Raw genomic sequence first — 25504 nt, 5'->3', positions numbered from 1 at the left:
ATACACACACACATACAGTAGAGTCTCGCTTATCCAACATAAACGGGCCGGTAGAACGTTGGATAAGCGAATATGTTGGATAATAAGGAGAGATTAAGGAAAAGCCTATTAAACATTAAATTAGGTTATGATTTTACAAATTAAGCACCAAAACATCATGTTATACAACAAATTTGACAGAAAAAGTAGTTCAATACACATTAATGCTATGTAGTAATTACTGTATTTACGAATTTAGCACCAAAATATCACAATGTATTGAAAACATGGACTACAAAAATGCATTGGATAATCCAGAATGTTGGATAAGCGAGTGTTGGATAAGTGAGGCTCTACTGTATATATACACACACACACACACACACACACACATACACATACACACAATGTGGAGAATATGTGGCAAGGTAGATAGATAGCTAGGGAGCCATGGCAGAAGAACTTTCCCTGGAGCAAGGCCTAATAATAATAATATTAATAAATCATCCCAACAAACGATTCCCCCAAGCAGGAAGCAGCCAAGCTTTGAAGCTGAAAGGCTATTCAATGCTAATCAAGGTGGGCAATTGAAACATTTATACCTGCCTCCAACAGACAGGAGTTCTTTCTTTCCCACCTTGGACTTTCCGCAGATATATAAACCCCACTTGATTAGTTTCCAACTTCTAAGGATGCCTGCCATAGATGCAGGCGAAACGGCAGGAGAGAATGGTTCTGGAACATGGCCATACAGCCCAGAAAGCTCACAGCAACCCATTTGTCTTTACCGTATTACACAAATATAATGTGCACCTCAATTTTGGCAGTCATTTAGGCAAAAAAAGTGTGGCTGAGATTGATGAAATATGGTAGTTTTAGCATTCTTACTCAAACAGAAACTTGAATAACAGTAACTAGGCTTTGGCATTTTGGAGAATATGCTCAGCATGATAACTATGGTCCTTGCCCTCTGCCGAGCATGAGAATGATGAGCAGACCTTCTTCTAAACCTCTGATAACTTTGATGGCAAGGCTGGGGTGACTTACTTGAAGTGGGGAAAAATTAGTAGATGTGGGCGAAATTTCAGTATTTTAAAAACTCTAAAATCAGGACAGTAAATAAAGAATACCACTCAGAAAACAGAGGAATTCCAGATAAGAAACAATCAGGGCCAGCTAACACCTCCCAACAAAGGTTAACCCCAGGCAGAAAGCAGCCAGGCTTTGAAGCTGCAAGGCTATTTAATGCTAATCAAGGTGCCTCAGACAAGAGTTCTTTTTCCCACCCTGAACATTCCACATATATATAAACCCCACTTGCCTAGTTTCCAAGAGACTTCACAACCTCTGAGGATGCCTGACATAGATGCAGGCAAAATGTCAAGAGAGAATGCTTCTGGAACACAGCCATAAACCCACCACAGAGACTGGGAAAATGGCCAATTAATGTCGGTGAAGTAGAAAGGAGATGAGGAAGGAAGCAGGGAGGGAGAGAAGGAGGAAAGGAGGAGGAAAGAAAGAAGGGACGAAGGAATGAAGGAAGGAAAAAGTGAAGGGTGGGAGGGAAAGAGGAAGAAGGAAGAGAAGAAGGAGGTAGGGAGGGAGGGCGCCAGGGGATCCTCAATCAGGACCAGCTAACACCTCCCAACAAAGGATTACCCCAGGCAAAAAGCAGCCAGGCTTTGAAGCTACAAGGCTATTTAATGCTAATCAAGGTGGCCAATTGCAACATTCACACCTGCCTCAGACAAGAGTTCTTTTTCCCACCCTGAACATTCCACAGATATATAAACCTCACTTGCAGAAAGGGAGAGCAGGGAAAAGAGGAAAGAGGGAGGGAGAAGAGGGAGGGCGCCAGGGCATTCAGAAGCCTGGCGGCAGGGGGAAACAGAGGGCTGAGCCCACTGCTGCTGCTTCTGAGTGTCGGAGGGCGGAAAGGAGAGAGAGGCACCCCAGGGACATAGTTAAAGGGGCAAGGCACAAAGGGGGTGGGGGAGCCAGGGAGGGAGGGAGGCCAGCGCTGTGCCCTTCCAGGCTTCTCCAGCTCTTGCGCCTTCTGTGACCGCATAGTTGCCATATGCCTTGAGCCGCCCTTGGTTGGCAGTTAGCAAATGTGAGATTTTTGGCTGAAGAATGATGTATTGATATCATATGTCAACATATGAAGACAGTTGATAAGGCATACTATCACATAACAAAGAAAGGACATAAAACAATTCATTTTGGCAAATTCTAATTAACTGATATATTTTGGGTGTCTTCTTTACCACACAGATAACTTCAGTCTAAAAGGGCTGTAAATAAACAAAGACCATAGATATACAGCCACACCCTTTCTAGGAGGGCTAAGTTGTTATCATGCATGTGATTATTTCCACTGATAGCATCTACTTCTTAATAAGGAATCACCAAAACCAGACAGAATTTAGTTAAGTAACATTTACCTGAGCTTTCAGTTGATGACTGTATTAGGAGATGTCCTCCTATATGATTCTGTTGAAACCCTGGAGGAGCTTCTGCTGTTCCATACGTTGCAAGTCCACCATTGCTAGGTATGGAGAAAAAAGGTGTGCTGGATTTACTGGAAGCAGCTTGTGTCAACTGGACACTGGGCAACATGCCTCCAGTAAGGTGGATTGGAAAGTGCTGTAATTGAGACATCTGTTGCTGAGGATGTTGGTTTAACTGGAACATCTTTGAATGACTACTTGAGTAAAAATTTGGGGTTTCTAGGATAGCTGTAGGTTCCAGCTGCTCAGGGTAATTACAATGCACAGGAGAGATGATGCTGGGGGTAAAGAAAAAATAGTTCACAAGTTACTGTTTAGAATTAAGAGTCCATTCTCTGCACACTGAATCAGAAGCTTGGTACTTCATATGGAATATTGTAGCCACTTCTTTGCACAATAATTCAACTGGAACACACTCCAGAGGAGGGAAACAAAAATGGTAATAAGATCTAAAAGCCATGTCCTATGAGAAACAGCTAAGGAGGTTGGGTATGTTTAGCTGGAGAAAGAAAGGTTAAAAGGTGACTTCATAACCATGCTTAAATTTCAAAGAGATACCATGCTGAAGTTGGAGCAAGCTTGTTTTCTGCTCCAGAGACTAGAACAAAGAGCAATATCAAACTACAACAAAAGAGATTTCACCTAAGCATTAGGAAGAACTTCCTGCCTGGAAAGCTTTTAAACAGAGGCTGAATTGTCATCTGTCATGAGTGCTTTGCTTGTATATTCCTGCAAGGCAAGGGACTGGATTGGATGGCCCTTGTGGTTGCTTCCAACTCTATGATGCTATGATTCTGAACCTATGACTCATTCTTATCTGGTGTGAATGAGACATGCAAATACTTGATGGCCCTCCTACCATATAAGAAGGCAGGAATCATATGATCACAATTTTTGATGTGGTAGTGATCCTCATCTCTGCCTCTGATTTCATCATAGCTAAGTTAACAGCAGTGGCGGTGGGGAACTTTTTGTAAGAACACAGCTATAGCTGAAAGGACAAGGATAATACAGAATAAAACTATAGTACATGGGCAACTGGACTTAATGGATCTAGTGACCCATTATCCCATTCTCTCTTTAGGATACAGTTCAGATTTGGTCTGTGTAATTATTTCAGCTGAAATCCAAAATATAGGATCCTTGGAGGCTTTGAGCATGATGGTCAGTACAAGGCTATTAAAACTACTGGAGGCTGTTTTGATTTGACCTCACTTCCCACAGAATCCTATTCAAGAGCTGTATTTACATAAAGATCTGTCACTTTAAACAATGTGGCAGGTAAAGAGGACACATTGTGATTTCATGTTATTCTTGCAGACAAGCTGCTACAATTTAGACAAAACAATGTTCCTCTTAGGCAGATTTGAAACTGGTTGGTCGATTGAACTCAAAGAAGGCTTGCCAATGGTTCCTCTTTATCAAGGAGAGAGGTGCCACATGAGGGCATACTGCTCACCAGATGATATAAAATTATGAGGGATAGCTAATATTTAATTATTTGTACACTTTATCTTTTTCCCACCTTTCTCCTGATATAACAGGATCATGATTCAAAATGATCTTAACAAAAATGAGAACTGGACAAAAACAAAAATAAACATCTTTGGTATAAAAAGGTGATATGTACACCCCAGTCTTTCTGGAAATCCTTGATCAGTATAATCAGTTTGTATTTCTATTATTATTGGGCTAGACTGAAACCCCCACCCCCCAAAGCTCTCACTAATTAAAAAGATCAAAAACTCCTATACTGTGTTCTGTTCTTTTTGATTTCTTGGGTGGAACTATATAAGTCTTATGCCAGAATATTTTATCTCAGCTCATGGCACTATCAGAGTCTCTGAATCCAGATTATCTGCTTTGAATGCCATATAATCCAGTTTGAAGCAGAAAACTGGATTATATGGCAGTGTAGATATCTGCTCAATGTTATAAACATTGGCTGATTTTAACCCAGTATAGAATAGAAACAAAACCTGGAGCTTTTCAGTCAGTCCTGTAGTCAAGTCTGTTTAGTTGAGAAGAGCTGAGGGACTTTAAAATGAGCACTACTCCCTCTGGTGTCCAACTGATAAATTTACAGCAGCAAAAAAAATGGTGCTTTATTTTGGCAGAATAGCAAGTCTTGCTTATTAAGGAAGGGGCTAATGTGAGAGGTTCTGCCAACTGTTGATGCGGCAGGGGGGATGGAATGGATCCTGCCCACAGACTAGTTTCTTCATAGACTCCCTTCCAAGTCCTAGTCTTCTGATTTCTTAGAACTATCCTTCAGGTCTAGTAGAACCTGTGCCTAATATGCCTGGCTAATGAAAGCTCTCAGACAACATGGTTGGAAAGATCCAGAAGTCACAAATAATCAGTATGCAATAGCTTCCTAATTGTGGACTAAGTGGTAAAGGATTAAAAGGAATCATTGATAAAATTTAATTATGGGGAACCAGAAACATGCATACCACAGTCACATCTAGGCTGGACTATTGCAACGCCCTGTATGTTGGCCTTCCGATGTCTACAACCCGAAAGCTCCGTATTGTTCAGAATGTGGCAGCCAGGCTACTCACAAGAACACCCATGAAATGCCATATAACACCAGTGCTGCAGCATCTGCATTGGCTTCCAACTGATTACCGTGGTCTATATAAGATGCTAGTTCTGACCTTTAAAATTCTTTGTGGCCAGGGCCCATCGTACCTTAGGGACCGTCTCTCCTTCTCCCATCATCGGAGGTCACAACAACCATCCCAACGTGACTTACTTTATATATCGGGTCCTAGAGAAGTGCACTTGGAAAGGACCAGGCGCAGAGCTTTTTCTATTTCTGCCCCTGCCTTATGGAATGCCTTGCCACCCTATATGAGAGCCATGCGTGAGTTAGGGCCTTTTACCCCAGCACTCAAGACCTGGCTCTTTACTAGAGCTTTTAATCTATGTTAATTTTATCAATATTTGTATGTATGTATTTTTATCCTTTACAATTTTATCTTGTAAATCGCCTAGAGCATCTTGGATGGAGGGCGATTAATAAGTAATTAAATGATGATGATGATGATGATGATGATACCTGCCAGAGATCTCCCACTAATTCATAATTAAACCCAGGTGAAGAAGAGTTCACCACCACTGGAGCTCCCCCAAGTGAAGTTTAGTTGTTTTCAGGAAAAAATGACATTATACCTCCAAACCTGCCAGAATCTTCAGACCCAGATCCAACAGAAGAGCAGCAAGTAGAAATTATTTCAGTTGTTTGAACTAAATTAAAAACTCACACACCTCTCATTGTCCTTGACTAATTTCTCTAACAATTACATTGGGCTTAGCCACCAGGTGGCTATAAGCGACCAGAATTCACTATGCCTGCAGGTCATAAACAGGGCTTTGCTGTGCATCTCTTCCCATTTATTAACTGACACCCAACTTTGTGCCTATTACAGATACTGACAAGTTAGAAATTGTCAACAGGACTCTTTAGCAAATATAGGGAAACCTACTCCTTGTAAAACTGTAAATATTGATATCTCCTTTTCTTATTACAAGAGCTTAGAATTAACAGGGGGCTGAAGCAAAAAGCCAGACTAATGAAACTATTCAGTTTTAGGGAAATATTGTACAAATGTTAGGTGAGACATCCTCTTAATACTTTCCAGAGAGGTTTGTCTACTGTTTCTTTTATTCTCCTTTCACCACCAGATGAAAATATTTGTTTATACAGATATCATAATAATTGGGCATTATTTCATGCTGGAATTTTATATTAATGTCCAAATCAGCCTGTGAAATTTATTAAAATTTTGTCACTTTGAACTGAGACACCGATCATATTTTGCATGATAGTCCTTCCTCATTAAAAAAAAAAGATTATGATTTGAACACCTGGAAAATAAGGCAGAATTACAATGGAAGGAAAATTAAAGAAATATGGACTCCATTTAACAGATGGCTACAGGCTGTTAAACCAGATGATGAAAGCTGGAAGAAAAAAGTGGAAAGAATGGGAAAAAGGCTGGAAGAAAAAAGTGGATAGAATGGAAAGAAGGCTCATGTAATGGGAAAAATACAGGATTAAGTTGTCAATAGGGAAGGGGGTGTGAGGGGAGGGAGAAGGGAATGAAAAAGGAAAAAGTATAGTAACTATGGTTATGTATGTATTTTCTTAAAAGTAATAAATTTAAAAATGCAAAAAAAATTACAATAGAAAGATTGTTTGGAGAGCAACAATCAAAACCTACAGAACTAATATATCTATATATAAAAAAGAGTTATGGCATCACGGCGACCAACAAAACTACAGGCCCCCCAACCTCGAAATTTGACGACACAACCCATCATCCACGCCTCTAGGTTGATACAACAAAAAGAAAAGAAAAATAAAGTCCTAATTAGAGAGAGAGGAATAACTGCTTTTATCCAATTGCTGCCAGTTAGAAGGTTAAGCTCCTCCAACTTGGTCTCCTAGCAACCCAATAAAAATAATAAAAAACACTCAAAAATAATTAAAAACGCTAAAAAATTAATACTATAAAATGCTATAATAACAGAAAATAACTAAAAATAATACAAGAAAACAATAAAATATAATAAATAAAAAGATAACTTACAATAAAATTAATTAAAAAATACAAATAATGTCAAATAAAAATTACACAACAATTTTTAACCAATACCACCACCACTTTGCCACAGCAACGCGTGGTCAGGCACAGCTAGTGAACTATATAAAATAAACTTGTCCAGAAAATTATGTTAATGCTTTAACTGAATCAGTTTCAGTACACAAACACAATCTGCTTGAAGGTTTAGTTAATTTGTATGTTCACTGGGTAGGGTGAATTGACAATTTTATGCAAAATCAGAATCCACTTTAAACCTGGACTTCAAGTGAATGTAAAAGTTCTCCTCCCAGGCCTCTTCCTTACCACTAAATGCCCCAAATGACCAAGACAAGCCCAGATGCCCCACCAGCAAATCCTGACCATCTCTCGACACTGCTCTCTCCATTTCAGTTTCACTATTGTTACTGTAACTATAATGTATGTTGTATTACCATTTTAATGATAATTTTAATTGTACCCTTTCCACTTATGTATTTTTAAAAATCATTTAACTATGTATATAATAAAAGTGAATGTTTGTATGTGTGTATGTGCCAGCTTTCTGATTGGCCACCACTTTCACAGGCAACTTTGACTGCCAGGAATGATGGACCTGGCCCAAACTTGGCACACTTAACCCCCATGACACACTTTATGGCCTGGTGCCGTTTGGGGGAGACTAGACCACGGATGATGGGATTTGCAGTACTTTGAAACGCTTCAGGTCCTGCAGACCACTCCAACGCCCACCAGTGACTGAACTGGACCAAACCTGGCACACACCTTTATGTCCTGGTGCAGATTGGGGGGAAATGGACCATGGATGGGATTTGCTTCACTCACTTCCTGAGACTACTACGACTACCAGGAATGATAGAATTGGACCAAACTTGGCACACATATGCCAAATGACACACTTTACATGCTGCAGCACTTTGGGGAGGATGGACCATGGATGATGGGATTTGCAGTACTTTCAAATGCTTTGTCTCACACAGACCACTGCTACTCAAACCAATGATGGATGAGGACAAAATCTGGCACACATACCTCCCATGACCCACTTTACGTCCTCCTGCAGTCTGGGGGAGGACATACCAAGGAAAATGGGACTTTCAGTACCTTCACTCACTTCCTGAGACCACTGCAACTGCCACAAATGACTCATCAAGACCAGACTTGGAACACAGAGCACCCATGACCCACTCTATACCCTGGTGAAGCTTGGAAGATGATGGACCATGGACAATGGGAATTGCAATGCCTTCACTCACTTCCTTAGAACACTGCAACCCCCACCAATGCCTGATCAAGACCAAATGTGGCACATAGAGCCCCCATGTCCTACTCTACACCTGGCTGCTGTTTGGAGGGGGATGGGCCATGGACGATGGGACTTGCAAAACCTTCACTGGCTTCTTGAGAGCACTGCAACTCTCACCAATGATGAATCAGTACCAAACTTGGTACACAGAGGCCCCATTACCCACTCTACAGCCTGGTGTGGTTTGGAAGAGTTTGGACCATGGATGATAGGACTTGCAGTATCTTCACTCACTTCCTGAGAGCATTGCAACCCCCATCAATGTCTGATCAAGACCAAACTTGACACATACAGTTCCCATGACCTACTTTACATCCTGGTGCTCTTTGGAGTGGGATGGACCATGGATGATGGGACTTCCATATGGGAGTTGTAGTTCACCTCCACCTACTGAACCCCGCTGACCCTGGACCTAGACTAAACTTGGAACACAGGCAAACAATGCCTTTCTCAAATGACCCTGGCATCACCAGGTTCCCAAGCTAGTTTCTTATAAAAATTAAAATCATAGTCTTATATTTGCAGGTAGCCCCCTTTGTCTCCTGGAAAACAATATTTTTAGACATAGGCTGCCACTGCTGGTTGTTGTTGTTTTTTTTTAAGCTCCTTTTAAAACAGAGGAAAATTTGGGAAAGAGAAAGAAAGATTGCAGGTGCAAAACAGAAAAAAACTGAGTGAGATGGAGAGGAGGCAAAGGAGGCAATGCAGTGAATAAAGGGGAATACCAAAAGGTGACTCCCCTTGATGGTGTCACCTTATAGTGTTGCACAACCTCACACCCTCTAGTGATGCCACTGCAGTGGGATTTCTTTATTTCCATACTTTGCAATATTTCCATTATATCAGAGTGGTTGTTTTCTGCTTTCCCAAGTAGAATGAGAATGAGTGGATTCAAATTAAATTAAAAAGCAATTCCACCTAAATATTAGAAATAATTCATTTACTGTAAAAATTACTGGAAACAGTGGAACAGACTACCTTAGAGAGTGGTCGGTTCTTCATCTATAGAAGTCTTTAAACAGAGACTGCATGGACATCTTGCAGGAGTGCTTTAATTGTGCATTCTTGTATAGTAGTGTTATGGAGCTTAATAATGAATAATATGACCAATACATTTTCAAACACAATATTCTAAGCTCATTTCCCACAAGGTTTGTGTGTGCTTGCCTACCTTTGGCTTGGCATGTTACAGGCGAAGGTCTCATTGGAGTTGTTTTCCTGGCTGGCAGGACAGTTACACAAATCTGCCATCAATGGAGCAATCTGACTGTTTGTGTTAAGTGCCACATTAAATGGCAGTATGGCTCTACGAATGGGTGGAGGACTTGGGATGGCTGGTAAAATTTCTTCCTTGAGAGAACCAAGTATGCCTTCGGAGATGTCTTTGGTCTGCACAGATTGATATGGTGTTGATTTGCCTGTAACTGAGACAACTGAAGGAGAGAGAAAAGGGATCTATTACATGAGTAAGGTAAACTGCATATGCAAGGCCAAAGATTGGCAGAAACAGTATGAAAGAGTTGAAAGGAGAGAGACTGCAAAAAAATCTAGTATTGTATAAAATATAGAGGCAGAAAAGTATTCTGAACTATTAGTAAAATGCCATTGCCTGCAAAGACATCTTTTTAATTCAAGTTCACATTTTAAAAGGTGTTTGCAGGCATGGATACTCTGAATAATTTGTAAAGTGGCTGTAAAAGTGTTTCACATTTAGGACATCAATTCACAATTAGTTTTTCAGTTTAATAAGTAGCATTTGTGGAGACCCAATCATGATTAGGATCACAACAGTGGACAAGAATAAAGTTTCCCCTTCATCACAGACTCACACACACAGCTGATATCTGGCATGGGTAGGAAGATCCATGGGCACTAAGCAGATTATTTTCCCAGGGTTAATAGTAGCAAAGAGAATAATTTCACTCTGATCACAGTGAATTCAAAGAGACAATGATTTCATGGTACACTAATATAGATAGCACCCAGCCCTTGAGGGCTTCCTTTTGCTCCATTTCTCATATTTCCTTTTTGGTTCCCAGGAAGCAAATGTAAAGGTTTCCCTTGACATTAAGTCTAGTTGAGTCCGACTCAGGGGGGTGGTGCTCATCTCCATTTCTAAGCTGAAGAGCCGGCATTGTCCGTAAACACCTCCTAGGTCATGCGATTGACATGACTGCATGGAGCGCCATTACCTTCCAACTGATATGGTACCTATTGATCTAGTCACCTTTACATATTTTCCAACTGCTAGGTTGGTAGAAGCTGGGGCTAGCAACGGGAGCTCGCCCCATCCTGCGGATTTGAACCACCAACCTTTCAATCAGCAAGTTCTGCAGCTTAACGGTTTAACCCGCTGCACCACCACACCACAATACATTTCAATAATTCATTCACTATTTATCTGGTTAGCTACTCACCTTATCTTTAGGCAGTATCTTCCCTTTGAGTTTGACTTTAATTAATGAGAGACCACTTCTGGATCTTGATTGAGAACTATGGTGTATCTGGACTCTGTTAGTCTATGTCAGCCCAATTTATTACCATAGGCTACATAATCCAACCCACACAACTATGTTGAATTTTAATTGGCTTTTGTAAAATACTGTGAACATTTATTTAGATTTTATGTCACTATATAATTATTGTTTGATTCTGTCTGACTATATTGTTTTAATTTATCAAAGTTCTGTTGCTGATGTTTTAAAAGGTGCTTTTAGGATGTTTTAAAGATTTTTTTTTAAAGATGTTTTTAAAAATGTTTTTTAAATTGTTGATTTTAGCCGGTTCTTGTAAGTCGCTCCGAGCCCTAGGGGAGTGGCGGCATATAAGTTTGAAAAATAAATGAATAAAATAAATAAATGTTCAATTTACTGATATTAGGTTTAATTTGATGTCAGGTTTTAACACTGTTTTTATATTGTTGGGATTTCATGCCAATATCTGTTTTATGAAGGCATTGAATGTATGCCGCTATTTGTTGGAATCTGCCCTGAATCCCTTCGGGGAGATAGGACGGAATAGAAATAAAGTAGTAGTTGTTGTTGTTATGGGGCCGGGCTGTGGCGCAGCTGTTGAGCAGCTGCCTTAAATCACTCTGACCATGAGGTCATGAGTTCGAGGCCAGCCCGTGGCGGGGTGAGCACCCGTCAATTAAAAATAAAAAATAGCCCCTGCTCGTTGCTGACCTAGCAACCCGAAAGATAGTTGCATCTATCAAGTAGGAGATAAGGTACCACTTATAAAGTGGGGAGGCAAGATTAACTAATTTACGACCTGGAATGAGGAAGTGCCGTCAGTGTGGATGATGAAGCAGCTGCTCCCCCCTGTGGCCAGAATCGAACATCCCCTCAGAAGAAGGTTAACTTGCCTCTGCGTGTGTCTCTCAGTCTCTGTTTGATGTGTTTATGGGCATTGAATGTTTGCCCTATGTGTGTATAATGTGATCCGCCCTGAGTCCCCTTCGGGGTGAGAAGGGCGGAATATAAATACTGTAAATAAATAAATAAATAAAATTGTTATTGTTGTTGCTATTATTATTTGTCTCTCAGCAGCTAAAACATCACCATACCAACAGATTTTGCATTTTTATTACATTTCTATTTCTATTACCATTCACACATACAATCAGTTCCTTCATAGTTTCATTCATGCAGCTGATGAAACAAAAGTGTATGCTACCAACTTATTTCAGTTAGTCTCAAAGTTATTGTAACACATACTTAAACCCTCTTCATGTAGGTAAAGGTAAAGGTTTTCCCCTGACGTTAAGTCCAGTCGTGACCAACTCTGGGGGTTGGTGCTCATCTCCATTTCTAAGCCAAAGAGCCGGCGTTGTCCGTAGACACCTCCAAGGTCATGTGGCCGGCATGACTAAATGGAGCGCCGTTACCTTCCCGCCGGAGCGGGACCTATTGATCTACTCACATTTGCATGTTTTCGAACTGCTAGGTTGGCAGGAGCTGGGGCTAACAGCGGGCGCTCATTCAGCTCCCGGGATTTGAACCTGGGACCTTTTGGTTCGCAAGTTCAGCAGCTCAGCGCTTTAACACACTGTGCCGCCAGGGGCCCCTTTTCATGTAACATTATCCAAATAATGGAAATTGGAGAACGAAGCAATGAATCATGACTGAAACCAGTTATAGGTCATTACAGGTTTCACCTGAAGTGGAGACCAGTGGTGTAGATTGTTCACTGTGGATGCTGCTACAGATAATAGTTGGAGGACCCATCAAGAACGCAGGAGACTGATCATGCACATTTTCAGTTTTCTGAGAAACAGGCAGTGATGCTGCACTAAAAATAAACATCATAATCAACATAAGGCATGAAATGGTGGCAAAATTAAAAACTTCTATGCCACTTCACTATTAGTTTTTATTTTCTACAGGGAATAAGTTCCTGCTACCCTCCTTACAGAGATATCTTATTTTGTCTAATATGATGTTCTCTTTAATTCTTTTATATGTTACTAAATTTGTATGGTTTGATGTTGTTAATCGGTAATCCTAGAATTCCAGTATGGTCTAATGTCCAGCCTGCTCGCCTTTTTGGGAACTGGCATTAAAAAACATCTGAAGGGCCATGTAACCCCAAACTTAACCATGGTTATTTTTCTTTCATAAATCATACATTGAGAAAGTGATTGCTATGATCTTTCATTCATGTTTCCAAGTCAACATTTCTTCTATTGTGTAAACACCTAATGCCCTTTAGCTTGTATCTTTGAAACTCATAAACATTTTGCATTATATTTTTTAATATTTAAAAAATAGAACAAAAATCCAAACTTTTCTCCAGAAATAGTTATGTGTGGATATTTAAGATATATAGTCTTAGTTGCAAATCCTCTTTGTAAAAATACAGTTAAAAAGTTGAAAGGCCTCCATCCCCTGTAAACCAAGATAAAGAAATAGTGAGAAAACAGAAGTGCTTGGCTCTTTGTGGTAAGGGGAAATTCTTTTTAAAAAATACAGATAAAGAAAAAATGATTTCATGAGATACAAAAATGGGTTTGTGCACGTAGTCAGATTTGGCATTTTAGTTTCCCAAAACCATCTGAAGTGCTCAGGAAACAGCTAAGAAACTATTTGAAACAATTATTTTAGCAAAGATGAAATAATGTAAAAAATTGGAAAAGCCATGAATATTGAATATATGTAAATGCCTATATAACAAAAGAAAATCATTAACAGATTGAATGTGAAATGATGTTTCATGCACTACAAATACATTATATAAGATGATGATTACTACCACTGTACTACAAATACAATGTACCTTATTAGCGTGGATTTTTTTCTTATTAAAATAGGTCTATGTGAGATCTATGAAAGGTCATTTGGCTGTACAAAAAACCTCTTATTTGATATGACAGATCACCACCGGCAGCATGTAACTGCATAAGCCACTTGTTTTACTAATACGCATATAAATTACTCTGTAATCACACATGTCCTTTCCGGTAATATACATTTCCCAAAAGAGCAAAGTTTTAAAGAGTTAATCTGCATGCTTACTAAAGAATATTTATAACTTTGGAAGCCCAGGTGACCAAAATGGCAGACCCAAAGGAATGTAACATAGATAGAGTGACAACCACAAAGAAGAACTAACAATACCCTATATAAAGGAGTGAAAGAACCATGCCTAACTCATTGCACATTTATTTTCCCCTAAACTGACCAACTGCCTATGCTATTTCCCTGTGGTTTCTAACATGAATTATGAAGCATCCTAAAATCTGGGGGGGGGGGGGGGGGGAACTGTGTAATAAGAGAATACATTGAGAAGCAATAATGTCACTGGTATATCATTTGCAGTTCTCTCAACAGCTATCACCCATCCCTGAACCTATGATACATGGAATTCTCACCCCTGATAATTTTGTTGAGAATCTGCTAACAAAGCTGCTTCTGTAGTTGAAGATTTCTTGTTGTCTTTCACTATTAATTTTTCCATTTTTCTCCACTTTGCTCTGCGATTCTGGAACCAGACCTAATAAAAGGAGTGGGAGATTCTTAGTGAAATGAAATGAAAATTGTATAGACCAAGATCTCCGGGTGTAAGAGTGGGACGTTAACTTAAGTAACATACAGTTACTGCCTATTCTGGTCACTAGATTATGGGATTTCTTCAACATAAAGGTCAGACACATAGATCCCTAATTAATTGTATTTCAGTCACCTCACAATAATCCATCCTTTCTTTAAAGCAAATTATATTTGATGCCTACAGATCTGAGCAAAGGGAATGCTCAACCTTTCCGCCACCCTGTCCTTAAACCATATGTCCCCATCTTTCCCTCCTCCCAGGACTAAATGCACCTGGAGAAGAACACATTAAGAGAGAAATGGTAGTATTCAAACAAAAAAATAAGTGTCCCCTTTGTTCAGATTTCTGTCATCTCCAGCTGCTTCTGGCATACTAAACCAGGAATTATGTATAACTGGAATGTCAGCTATCTATCTCAGGCTCAAGCTACACATAACACTGAAATATCTGTGGTCCATTTATTGATGCTCTCCTCCCCTCTGCCTGCCTGCCTGCCAGTGAGGTGGTGTTTTAGAGAGAGACTGCAAATATTGTCACTGGAGCAGTATTGTAGAAAAGAATAATTAAAGCTCTCTCTCATGACATAATTCTCCAATTGAAATTTCTTTGATTCAGATCTGTTTTCTCACAAGAGATAAATACAGACTTTTACAGATCACTCTATTTTCCCACATTTGAGTTAGGAAGCATCTATGTTTGGTGGGCAATTATAATAGAAAAAGCAGCTGATGGTCCTCACTGCTGCTCCTGTGATGAAGTCCTCAAGTAAATATTTTGTGGGGTGGTGTCATTCCAGGAAACTGATACAAAATTCTCAGCTTCATTTTATAGGGTGAACTGTAAGTCTGCTGTGGAATAAAATATAGACGTTCCAGCATGGATTGGAGATACTCAGACTGAAATTTATGGTGGTGGTGGTGATATAACACTATGTACAAAATTTGAAAAAATGTCTGTTCCTGGTTTGAAAGTGTTTTTTTTCTGTTTAATTCTGCAGCCCTTACTTTGGAAGTAGTTGTTATATCCCAGAAGCTTTGTTTTTCTGGCTGCCACAAACTATATCGAATTGACTGAGATTCAATGAAAAATGTCACGGTCATTTAGTCTCTCAAAAATGTTCCAAAAATAAGAGGAAAAAAGAGCAAGAAATGAAAGTAAAAGGGTATGAATAGCAAACAACGAAGCAAATATTGGTAATGAACAAAAATAATAAGAAAAAATTAAATGGAATGTTTATTTCAAAATAAATTTATAATCTGTTCTGTATAAATGCTGATTTGTGCAGTAACAAAAATGTTACGGGCACTCAAGTTCAGTATATACAATGCCATATCCAGATGGTGTAACTTATATAAAATGACAAAATTAAGGTTTGGGGTTGTGTTTTTTTTTTTTGCAGGGGAAGGGAATAATTTAGAACCATGGATGCTGGAATTCAAGGATGAAGAATCCATGGGTTTGGAGGGCCAACTATAGTTCCACATTTGAGACAGAATTTTGAAGAAAGTATCTCTTTCAGAAACAGATTTCACAGCTTTGGATACCCGTACTTACTCGAGTCTAATGCATCCTCAATTTTCAAAAATCTGAAACTCAAAGTAATATTTACCATATTACACAAATATAATGCACACCCTAATTTTGGGAAGGTAATTTAGTAAAAAAAAGGTGAGCATTACAATCACCTTTAAGGTGATTCTAATGTTACTTTAAGGTGTGTGGATTCACTCCCGCTCTCAAAATAGAAGCCAATAATTAAAAATTCAGGTTGATTCCTTTCCAATGAACAGAAAAACTGCTTTCTTTTCTTCTTTTGTAACAGTAGCAGTATTATCATACATTTCTGCAATAACACAGTGTCAATACATTGCTCATATAAACAGAGTACTTGATGGTACTTTTTTGTGCAAACAGGTGCCAGCACATGAACAAAACTATTTCAAACATGCATTACCACTATTTACCTGTGCCAACATTGGCATACTGTTCCTGTTAAACTGCTGATTCTGTTACATTTAAAATGTAAACATTTAGTTTGATCTCAGCTAATGTTTAAATGGATTTTTACTCATCTAGTAAATTGATGTCAAAAATCAGTTCACTGTTCTAGATGTAACAGTCAGTCACAGTTTAAGATAGTTAAACTAAAACCAACATGCAAAAGGAGAAGGCAACTCTTAATCATTTTTAATGAATGCTTTATGTTACATTGCTTATTCTAATGATGCTGTGAGCTGCCTTGGGTCCATATAGAGAAAGGCGGCATAGAAATTCCAGAAATAAATAAATAATAAATAAATTTGAAGAGCTGCTGCCAGCTTCTGAAAGATAGTTTAACAAACCAGATGTGTTACATCTAAATGAGACAAATTTCTTAGTCAACAGTAAAGACTTACCATAACTCGCTGTGCTGGAACACCAACAGCAGTAGCAATTTCTCTGCGCTTTTCATTATCAGGATAATGATCTTCCAGGAACATTCTTTCAAGCTCATCTAGCTGTTCTGGAAAAGAGAACACCATTGGGGGGAGGGGGGGGGAGAAAGAAGCTAAGAGAGAACCAACAAAAAGCCAGAAAGAACAAGAAGGAAAGAACTTGAGGAAAAGACTAGAAATGTGACCTTAAAAAATATCTGAATTTGAAAATATTGTAGCCTTTAATTTGAAAATAAATTTAGAAAACAAAACACAATACTGTATACGTCTACAACGTCCCCAACCTTTTTTTGTCCAAAGACACCCAGTATTTCTATGGCTGGGCAGGTATCTGAATCATCTCCAAAATCATAGTCAAATGTTCAAACCATGATACCACACTGGCTCTCTAGGTCTAAATCCCAACAGTAGCTTTTTTGTTCAGAACTACAAAGTAACCTTGTAGAGCTGTTGGAGGCTTGCAGGAACCTCTTTTTCTTATACCATAGTGCTACAGGGCTATACATCCAATCACATAATTCCTATAAAGGAATGGAAAAGAATTTATACCTGAATTCTAAATTCTTATCCACTTTTCACCTCTCAAGAATCTGGCATTTTAAAAATATGTACTACTAAAGAGAAAATTACAACTGAAAATACACCATTCAATAACCATGCGCAGAATAAAATTCCAGACCAAATTTGACCTTTTTGAAGGTAAAAATACATGAAATAATTTGCAAGGGGAAAAACAAACAATACCTGATACAAACCAATTTTAAATTTAGGGAACTACTGGGTGAGACCAAATGGTTGGAAATGCATAAAAGTGAGGGAGCTCATAATTCACAAAAGTTTCTTGAAGAGATTAAGATAATGCTGTGGACATAGCATATATTGATTTTAGTAAGGACATTGACAAGATAGCCCATTATATCTTGCAAAAAAGATGGGATAACATGAGCTAGACAATGCTACTGTTTGATGGATTTGTAAGTCATTATCTGTCCAACCCAAAGGTGCTTACCAATAGCTCCTCCTCATTATGGAGAAAAGTGACTAGTGGGATGCCACAGGATTTTGTCCTGTGGCATATTTATTCAGCATATTTATCGATGATGGAATAGAGGGCATGCTTATCAAAGGTGCAAATGACAACAAGTTTGGGGGGAGGGGTATCTAATACCTCAGAGGATCAAAATCCACAATGACCTTAACAAATTAGGGCCAAAACTAATAACATGAATTTCAACAGGGAAAAAAATAATACAAATTAAATGTACAGATATAGGATACGTTGCATCTGGTTTGGCAATATTAAATGTAAATGGAATGTGGAAATTTTATTAGACCACAAGCTGAACAAGAAAACCAAGAAATGTAGTAGATAAGAAAGCCAATGTAAATCATGTTGCATCAGTAAGAATTTAGTGTCTAGACTGAGAAAAGTAATAGTACCTTTCTATTATGCTTTGGTCAAACCTTACCTGGAATGCTGTGTCCAGTTCTGGGCACCACAATTCAAGGAGGATATTAACAAGTTGGAATGTGTACAAAGAAGGTTGACCAAAAAGGTCAATAGTGTGTAAGCCATGCCCTATGAGGACTGACTAAGGGAGTTGGGTATGTTTAGCTTGGAGAAGAGAAGGTTAAGGGATGACATGATCTCCATGTTTACATATATGAAACAATGTCATATTGAAGCTTCTGGATATGGAGCAATGGATTCATTTCAACTAAACATTACAAAGAATTTCTTGACAGTAGGAGCTGTTGGACAGTGGAATACACTGCCTTGGAGTGTGGTGGAGTCTTTTTCTCTCGAAGTTTTTAAACAGAAGTTTTCAAACACGGGCTATGTGGCCATCTGTTGGGAGTGCTTTTATTGTGTATTCCTGCATGGCAAAGGGGACTGGACCTTGTGGTCTCCCAACTGTATGATGCTATGAGTCTATGAAAAAGGATAGTCTGGAGCAGGCATCCTCAAACTGCAGCCCTCCAGCTGTTTTGGCCTCCAAATCCCAAAAGCCCTAGCTAGCTTATTCAATGGCCAGGAATTCTGGAAATTGGAGGCCCAAACAACTGGAGGGCTGCAGTTTAGGGACACCTGGTCTGGAGAATCTGGAGGTATTGAAGGACATGAAAATAAGTTTGGGGATGGCAAGCATCTAAAGTGCCACACTGGCATATTCCTGAGTAGGACAGTGGGCCACTTGCAAAGTACATAAGAATATAACAACAGCTGTAGGGTTACTAAACATTTAGTAACAGTGAGAAGATACTTCTTAGTGATCCTGCACTGAGCAACGTGGTATTGTTGGGTGGCCCATGAAGCCAAATCCAAGTCCTTAATTCTTTATTTTATAAGCACTGGATGTTGGGGGCTCATAGCTACAAGGTTCAATCAAGCCAGGGCTAGAAAAAAACAGTTTCACATTAGGGCATATCTATGAAAATCTGAACTGTGCAGAAGATGTAAAAAAGTGCCTTCAGGTTGAGAGTAGGAAAGAACTATTATGTCACCTGATGTACACTCTCCCCATGTTCAGAGTACAGTAGAGTCTCACTTATCCAAGCTAAATGGGCCGGCAGAAGCTTGGATAAGCGAATATCTTGGATAATAAGGAGGGATTAAGGAAAAGCCTATTAAACATCAAATTAGGTTATGATTTTACAAATTAAGCACCAAAACATCATGTTATACAATAAATTTGACAGAAAAAGTGGTTCAATAAACAGTAATGCTATGTAGTGATTACTGTATTTACAAATTTAGCACCAAAATATCATGATATATTGAAAACATTGACTACAAAAATGGCTTGGATAATCCAGAGGCTTGGATAAGCGAGGCTTGGATAAGTGAGACTCTACTGTAATTGTAAACAAAACAATCTCACAAAATATCTCTCCTGATCACAAGGAAACAACTGCTATAATAACTGCCCTAAAGATTTTCCAGACTGCTAGATCTCCAAAATGTGTGACTGTACAAATTGATTTTTAATATCCTACCAGCACTGTAGAATGTTCGTGTCTTTTTTCGGGCAGGTGGAACAGGTTCTTCTGGAGTTTCTGGAGAATTTTCCTTTTTCTCAGTTGCATCTGGATTGCCTTCAAATATGGAAAATGACAAAAGATTGTATAACTGCAGATCTGTGCAGTTCACTGCAGCATTTCTGGTTGACCTGCATGTAGCATGATTGAAACTTAGGTTCTGATTCAAATCCTGGATGTACTCTGGTATATGTATGTCCTCTAGTGCACCTGCTGCAAGAATGCTATTGCTTCATTTTTCCATTGTTTCTTTTTCTGTAACATTAAAGCTTGCTTGACCCTGGGGTTTGGGCTGGTTTGTATGTTGTTGGTTTGGCTCAGCTTCTTGAATGGGGATATCTGTGTTCAAATTACTAAAACAGGTAGATAGATGCTTGCATATAGATGGGCAACAGAGCTGGTGAGTATCCGACACTGATGGTTGTGTAACAAATGATTCAATCTCCTTATCTATATAATAGAGTCTATCCCTCTCTTCTTCCTTTGTAATGTCAATGTCCCTTTCCTTCTCCGAGTTTTTCTGAGACTCATCATCTATGGCTGCAGTGTGTGGAAATACTGCTACATTCATCCCAGTTCCAACTGCATTCACAAGTTTCTCACTTTGAACAAAATGCTGTGCATGGTAGCTTTCTCAGTCTTTTCCCTTCTTGTTTTTCATATTCTTCTTTGCATGCTGCCAAGCAAAAACACCTGCATTATGTCAATGCAAGCAAAAAAGAAACAAAATAAAAACACTGCTGATCTTACACAAGAAGTTTACATCTTAATTTCAAGAATGTGAAGAAAAGCAAGGAAAATATGAAAGGGAAATACTAATATAGGCTTAATGTGAGCAAATGCAGTTGTATCTTTCCAAAAGAGAGTGAGTGCTTCACTTTGGGAAAACAACTATGCTCTTTTTCCAATACAATATCCTATTTCTATTTTGTTCTACTCCCCTCTGCTTCGGAAGCATGCAGCCTCTGGAGCTCTATTGCCACTGGCATAGCCTGTGGGGCTTCTGCACTGCTGTTTTGACTGTGGTTTTCCTGCATGGCAGAAACAGGTTGGACTGGGTTGGCCCCTGGAATTGCTCCTATTATTGTTGTTACTGCAAAGCTGGATGGTCGCTAAGGACTTCCACTGAAATACAGTTAAGTATTTACTGTTAAGTCTATGTTGGTTAAAATTGTTCTTCGTTTTAAATATTGTATTGTTTGTTCTGTCTTTCTGCACTGCAAAGTATGTGCATTGTGCATAGGAATTTGTTAATGGTTTTTTTTAAATTAGTTTACACAAACATTATCCATCCATCTGCCACTGGTCTGACCCATCTGTCAAATTTTAAAATGCAATGCGGCCCCTGTGTTCAATTTTATTGGGGCCTCACAAGAAACTTTTCCTTCAAAAAGGGCTTTGTGGCTTTAAAAGTTTGATTTGCTTTACAGTATTTCGTAACACCAGATAGATCTCAATTCCTGTAAACCTCATGGGAATTAACAGGTCTTGCACAAGACTCTGTCCCTGGATCCACCCAAAATTTCTTTCTATTACAATATTCTGCATGCTATGCCAGAAAAGATCTAAAGCCCCGGGGCCTCCTCAACAAGCACACTCACACCCCATAACCCTGTAAGACATTTGAAACTAACAAAATGAAGTTCAACAGGGACAAATGCAAGATACTCCACTTAGGCAGAAAAAATGGAATGCAAAGATACAGAATGGGGGACACCTGGCTAGATAGCAGTATGTGTGAAAAAGATCTCGGAGTCCTCGTGGACAAGTTAAACATGAGCCTACAATGTGATGCGGCTCCTAAAAAAGCCAACAGGATTCTGGCCTGCATAAATAGGGGTATAGCGTCTAGATTCAGGGAAGTCATGCTACCCCTCTATTCTGCTTTGGTCAGACCACACCTGGAATACTGTGTCCAGTTCTGGGCACCACAGTTGAAGGGAGATGTTGACAAGCTGGAAAGCATCCAGAGGAGGGCAACTAAAATGATCAAGGGTCTGGAGAACAAGTCTTATGAGGAGGGGCTTAAAGAACTAGGCATGTTTAGCCTGCAAAAGAGAAGGCCGAGAGGAGACATGATAGCCATGTACAAATACGTGAAGGGAAGTCATAGGGAGGAGGGAGCAAGCTTGTTTTCTGCTGCCCTGCAGATTAGGACGCAGAACAATGGCTTCAAACTACAGGAAAGGAGATTCCATCTGAACATCAGGAAGAACTTCCTCACTGTGAGAGCTGTTCGGCAGTGGAACTCTCTCCCCTGGACTGTGGTGGAGGCTCCTTCTTTGGAGGCTTTTAAGCAGAGACTGGATGGCCATCTGTTGGGGGTGCTTTGAATGCGATTTCCTGCTTCTTGGCAGGGGGTTGGACTGGATGGCCCATGTTGTGTTTGGAGGTTTTCCCTTCGTGTTTTGGATCTTAAGAAGTTATGGAGTTAGAGAGAAGCTCAAACTCAATTCTTTCTTATCAAGAAATGTAGTTTTTTTGTATTGTTGAAGGCTTTCATGGCTGGAATCACTGGGATGCTGTGAGCTTTCCAGGTTGGGTGGCCATGTTCCAGAAGCATTATCTCCTGACATATCACCCACATCTATGGCAGGCATCCTCAGAGGTTGTGAGGTCTGCTGGAAACTAGGCAAGTGGGGTTTATATATCTGTGTAATGACCAGAGTGGGAGAAAGAACTCTTGTCTGCCTGAGATAAGTGCCAATGTTACAATTAGCATCGAATAGCCTTGCAGCTTTAAAGCATTGCTGTTTCCTGCCTGGGGGGATCCTTTGTTGGGTGGCCCTGATTGTTTCTTGTCTGGTATGAGTTTTCTGAGTGTTACTCTATATTTACTGTCCTGATTTTAGACAGTAAAATCATGTCAGACTACCCAGAGAAGTCACAGAAATTCAGAAGCACGTGGACAATTTCAACAGAAAGGAGGAAACTATGAAAATGAACAAAATCTGGCAACCAGTAGTAACTCTAAAATCAAGACAGTAAATGAAAAACACTCAGAAAACAGGGGAATTCCAGATAAGAAACAAATGTAAATGTATATGATGCTCTAATATACATACTGTGTTTATATGTTTTGAACCTTCATTGTGTTTGGATATTTCTTGACAAAGAAACAATCAGGGCCAGCTAACACCTCCCAACAAAGATTATCCCCAGGCAGGCTTTAAAACTGCAAGGCTATTCAATGCTAATTGAAACATTCACACTTGCCTCAGGCAGACAAGAGTTCTTTCTCCCACCTTGGACATTCCAGATATATAAAACCGGTTGACTAGTTTCCAACAGACCTCACAACCTCTGAGGATGCTTGCCATAGATGTGGGCAAAATGTCAGGAGGGAATGCTTCTGGAACATGGCCATACAACCCAGGAAACTCACAGCAACCCAATGTCGTTCTAATCTTTTGTAACTTGAAAGATAAAACACTGCACATTGCCTGCTAAGCTCTAAGTTTTTTTGCAGCCACACAACACTTCACCTTTCTGCTTGCTCTGAGCTGACTGCTCAAATAAGTATCCTGTTTGTAATTTTGGATGCTCTGCTATTTTGGGAGAATTCCCTAACAGATGTGTGTAAAAGGGAGGCGTTCTGAAACCTTTCACTGTTGCCAATTCTTGGGGTCTGGAGGGGCTCCCAGTGTTGCAGAAGCAGCGCTACAAACAAGATGGAGCCCATTCCATGGTGGGTTGCTGCTTCTCCTCAGCGGGCAGAGGAAGCCTCCAGGCCAAAACGCGGGGAGTCCCAGGAGCAATTAAAGGCTATAAAGACGTCCCACTGGGCACTGAAACTACTTGGGGCCTGGGGGATTCCCGAAGGGAGAAAGCAAACGCTGAGGGGTTTGAGAAGGGCTTCAGGCAGGGACTCTCCCACTCCCTCCCCGCCCTTTACCCGCGTCTTGGAAAGCGGGCTCCGGCGCGTGCCTCGTCGAGCTGAGCGCCATTCCCTTTCCCGCGCGCCTCGCGACGTCCTCGTGCGCAGGGTATGCTCCCGCTCTCCACGCCCGGCGCCGCTCTCCAGCGCGCCCTCTCAAGGACAGCCGGGACGGCGCATGCGTACAACGCGTCTCGCCAGTTGCGCGGCCGAAAAGGATCCCTCGCGTTCGGGACAGGAGTCGCTTCAACTCTGCGCCTGGAGACTTTCTTTCCGTGCTTTCCCCCCCTGTACAGCCGCATAAGGCGAAAAGAGATTTCTCTGTAACGGTTGCTGCTTGTATTAGAAAGACTGGCTTCCACAGGAGGAAATATGGGTAGACAGTTCTCGGCTGTCTCCCTCAACTGCTGGTCTTTCCAATTTTTTTTTCGTGTCAGGAGCAACTTGAGTTGCTTCTGGAGTGAGAGAATTGGCCGTCTGCAAGGACGTCACCCAGGGGACGCCCAGATGTTTTGATGTTTTTACCATCCTTGTGGGAGGCTTTCTCTCATGTCCCCGCATGGAGCTGGAGCTGATAGAGGGAGCTCATCCGCGCTCTCCCCGGGTGGGATTCGAACCTGGCAGCTTTCAGATCAGCAACCCAACCTTCAAGTCACTTAGTCCACTATGCCATCTGGGGGCTCCTGTCTTTCCAATGCAAAGGCCAGAAAGGGAGCCCATCCTTCTGGTGCTCCCTTAGCACAGCTGAATAAAATCCCATATTATCTGCTCTGAACTGGGATATAGGACCGTGTGGACACAGGGACCTTCCACACAGCCCTATATCCCAGAATATCAAGGCAGAAAATCGCACATTATTTGAGTGTGGACTCAGATAACCCAGTTCAAAGCAGATATTGTGGGATTTTCTGCCTTGATATTCTGGGATATGGGACTGTGTGGAAGGGCCCTCAGATAGGTCAGTTCAAAACAGCTATTGTGGGTTATTCTGCCTTAATATTCTGAGATAATAGGGATGTGTGGAAGGGCCCCGAGTTTCAGAAACCCAATCTCCACAGATACAGTGAGCCCATCGTCCATTTCTAATGTTATTTTCTCGCTTTCCTCTTAATCTGCTCTGGCCCCTTCCACACAGCTGTATAAAATCCCACATTATCTGCTCTGAACTGGGTTATATGGCAGTATGGACTCAGATAACCCAGTTCAAAGCAGATGTGGATTGAGGACGACAAGAATAAAGAGATTCTGTTCAATTATTTGATTACAGCTGCAAGGATAACATATGCTAGGATTTGGAGACAAAAGGAGATTCCAAAAAAGGAGGATTGGCTAAACAGAGTCATAGAGATAATGAACATGGATAGACTTACTTATTGGTTATCCCCAAATCAAGGTTTACCAAAGAAAGAAACGAACTGGGACCTGGTAAAGGATTATTTAAAACAGATGAAGTTTGATCTTATCTGCTGAACCGACACAACCTTAGAGATTAAGGAGGACGTAGGGACATGGCGTTTTGCCAATAAATATATTTCTTTGAAAAGATTATGAAGAGCCAGTAAAAGACAGATGGAAGTCTACAACCTATTTTTTTCCTTTTTTAAATTAAATTTTTACTTTATTGTTATTAGTATTATCTTTCCTCTTTTGTTTTTAATTTTTTTAATTATTTTTTCTTTTTCTTTTTTTTTTAGATT

General features: G+C 40.1%; 1 protein-coding gene across 1 annotated transcript in view; it reads right to left on the bottom strand.

Annotated features, from left to right (window-relative positions):
* The window catches only part of nobox (NOBOX oogenesis homeobox), a 29582-nt gene extending 5530 nt beyond the window's left edge, over window positions 1–24052 (bottom strand). Inside the window, exons 1-7 of the mRNA XM_003221387.4 lie at window positions 23826–24052; window positions 19889–19987; window positions 16853–16959; window positions 14278–14399; window positions 12565–12698; window positions 9577–9838; window positions 2424–2767 (exon numbers count right to left, since the gene is read on the bottom strand). Coding sequence (XP_003221435.1) covers window positions 2424–2767; window positions 9577–9838; window positions 12565–12698; window positions 14278–14399; window positions 16853–16959; window positions 19889–19987; window positions 23826–23877 — 1120 coding nt within the window. The 5' untranslated portion in view covers window positions 23878–24052. The remainder of the gene's footprint in view (window positions 1–2423; window positions 2768–9576; window positions 9839–12564; window positions 12699–14277; window positions 14400–16852; window positions 16960–19888; window positions 19988–23825) is intronic.
* Between the last annotated feature and the right edge of the window lie 1452 nt (window positions 24053–25504).

This window comes from Anolis carolinensis, chromosome 5 (genome assembly GCF_035594765.1).
Source record: "Anolis carolinensis isolate JA03-04 chromosome 5, rAnoCar3.1.pri, whole genome shotgun sequence".
Taxonomy (NCBI): Eukaryota; Metazoa; Chordata; class Lepidosauria; order Squamata; family Dactyloidae; genus Anolis; species Anolis carolinensis.
The sequence above is the reverse complement of the archived record's forward strand: the minus strand, read 5'-3'. Positions and strand labels throughout refer to the sequence as shown.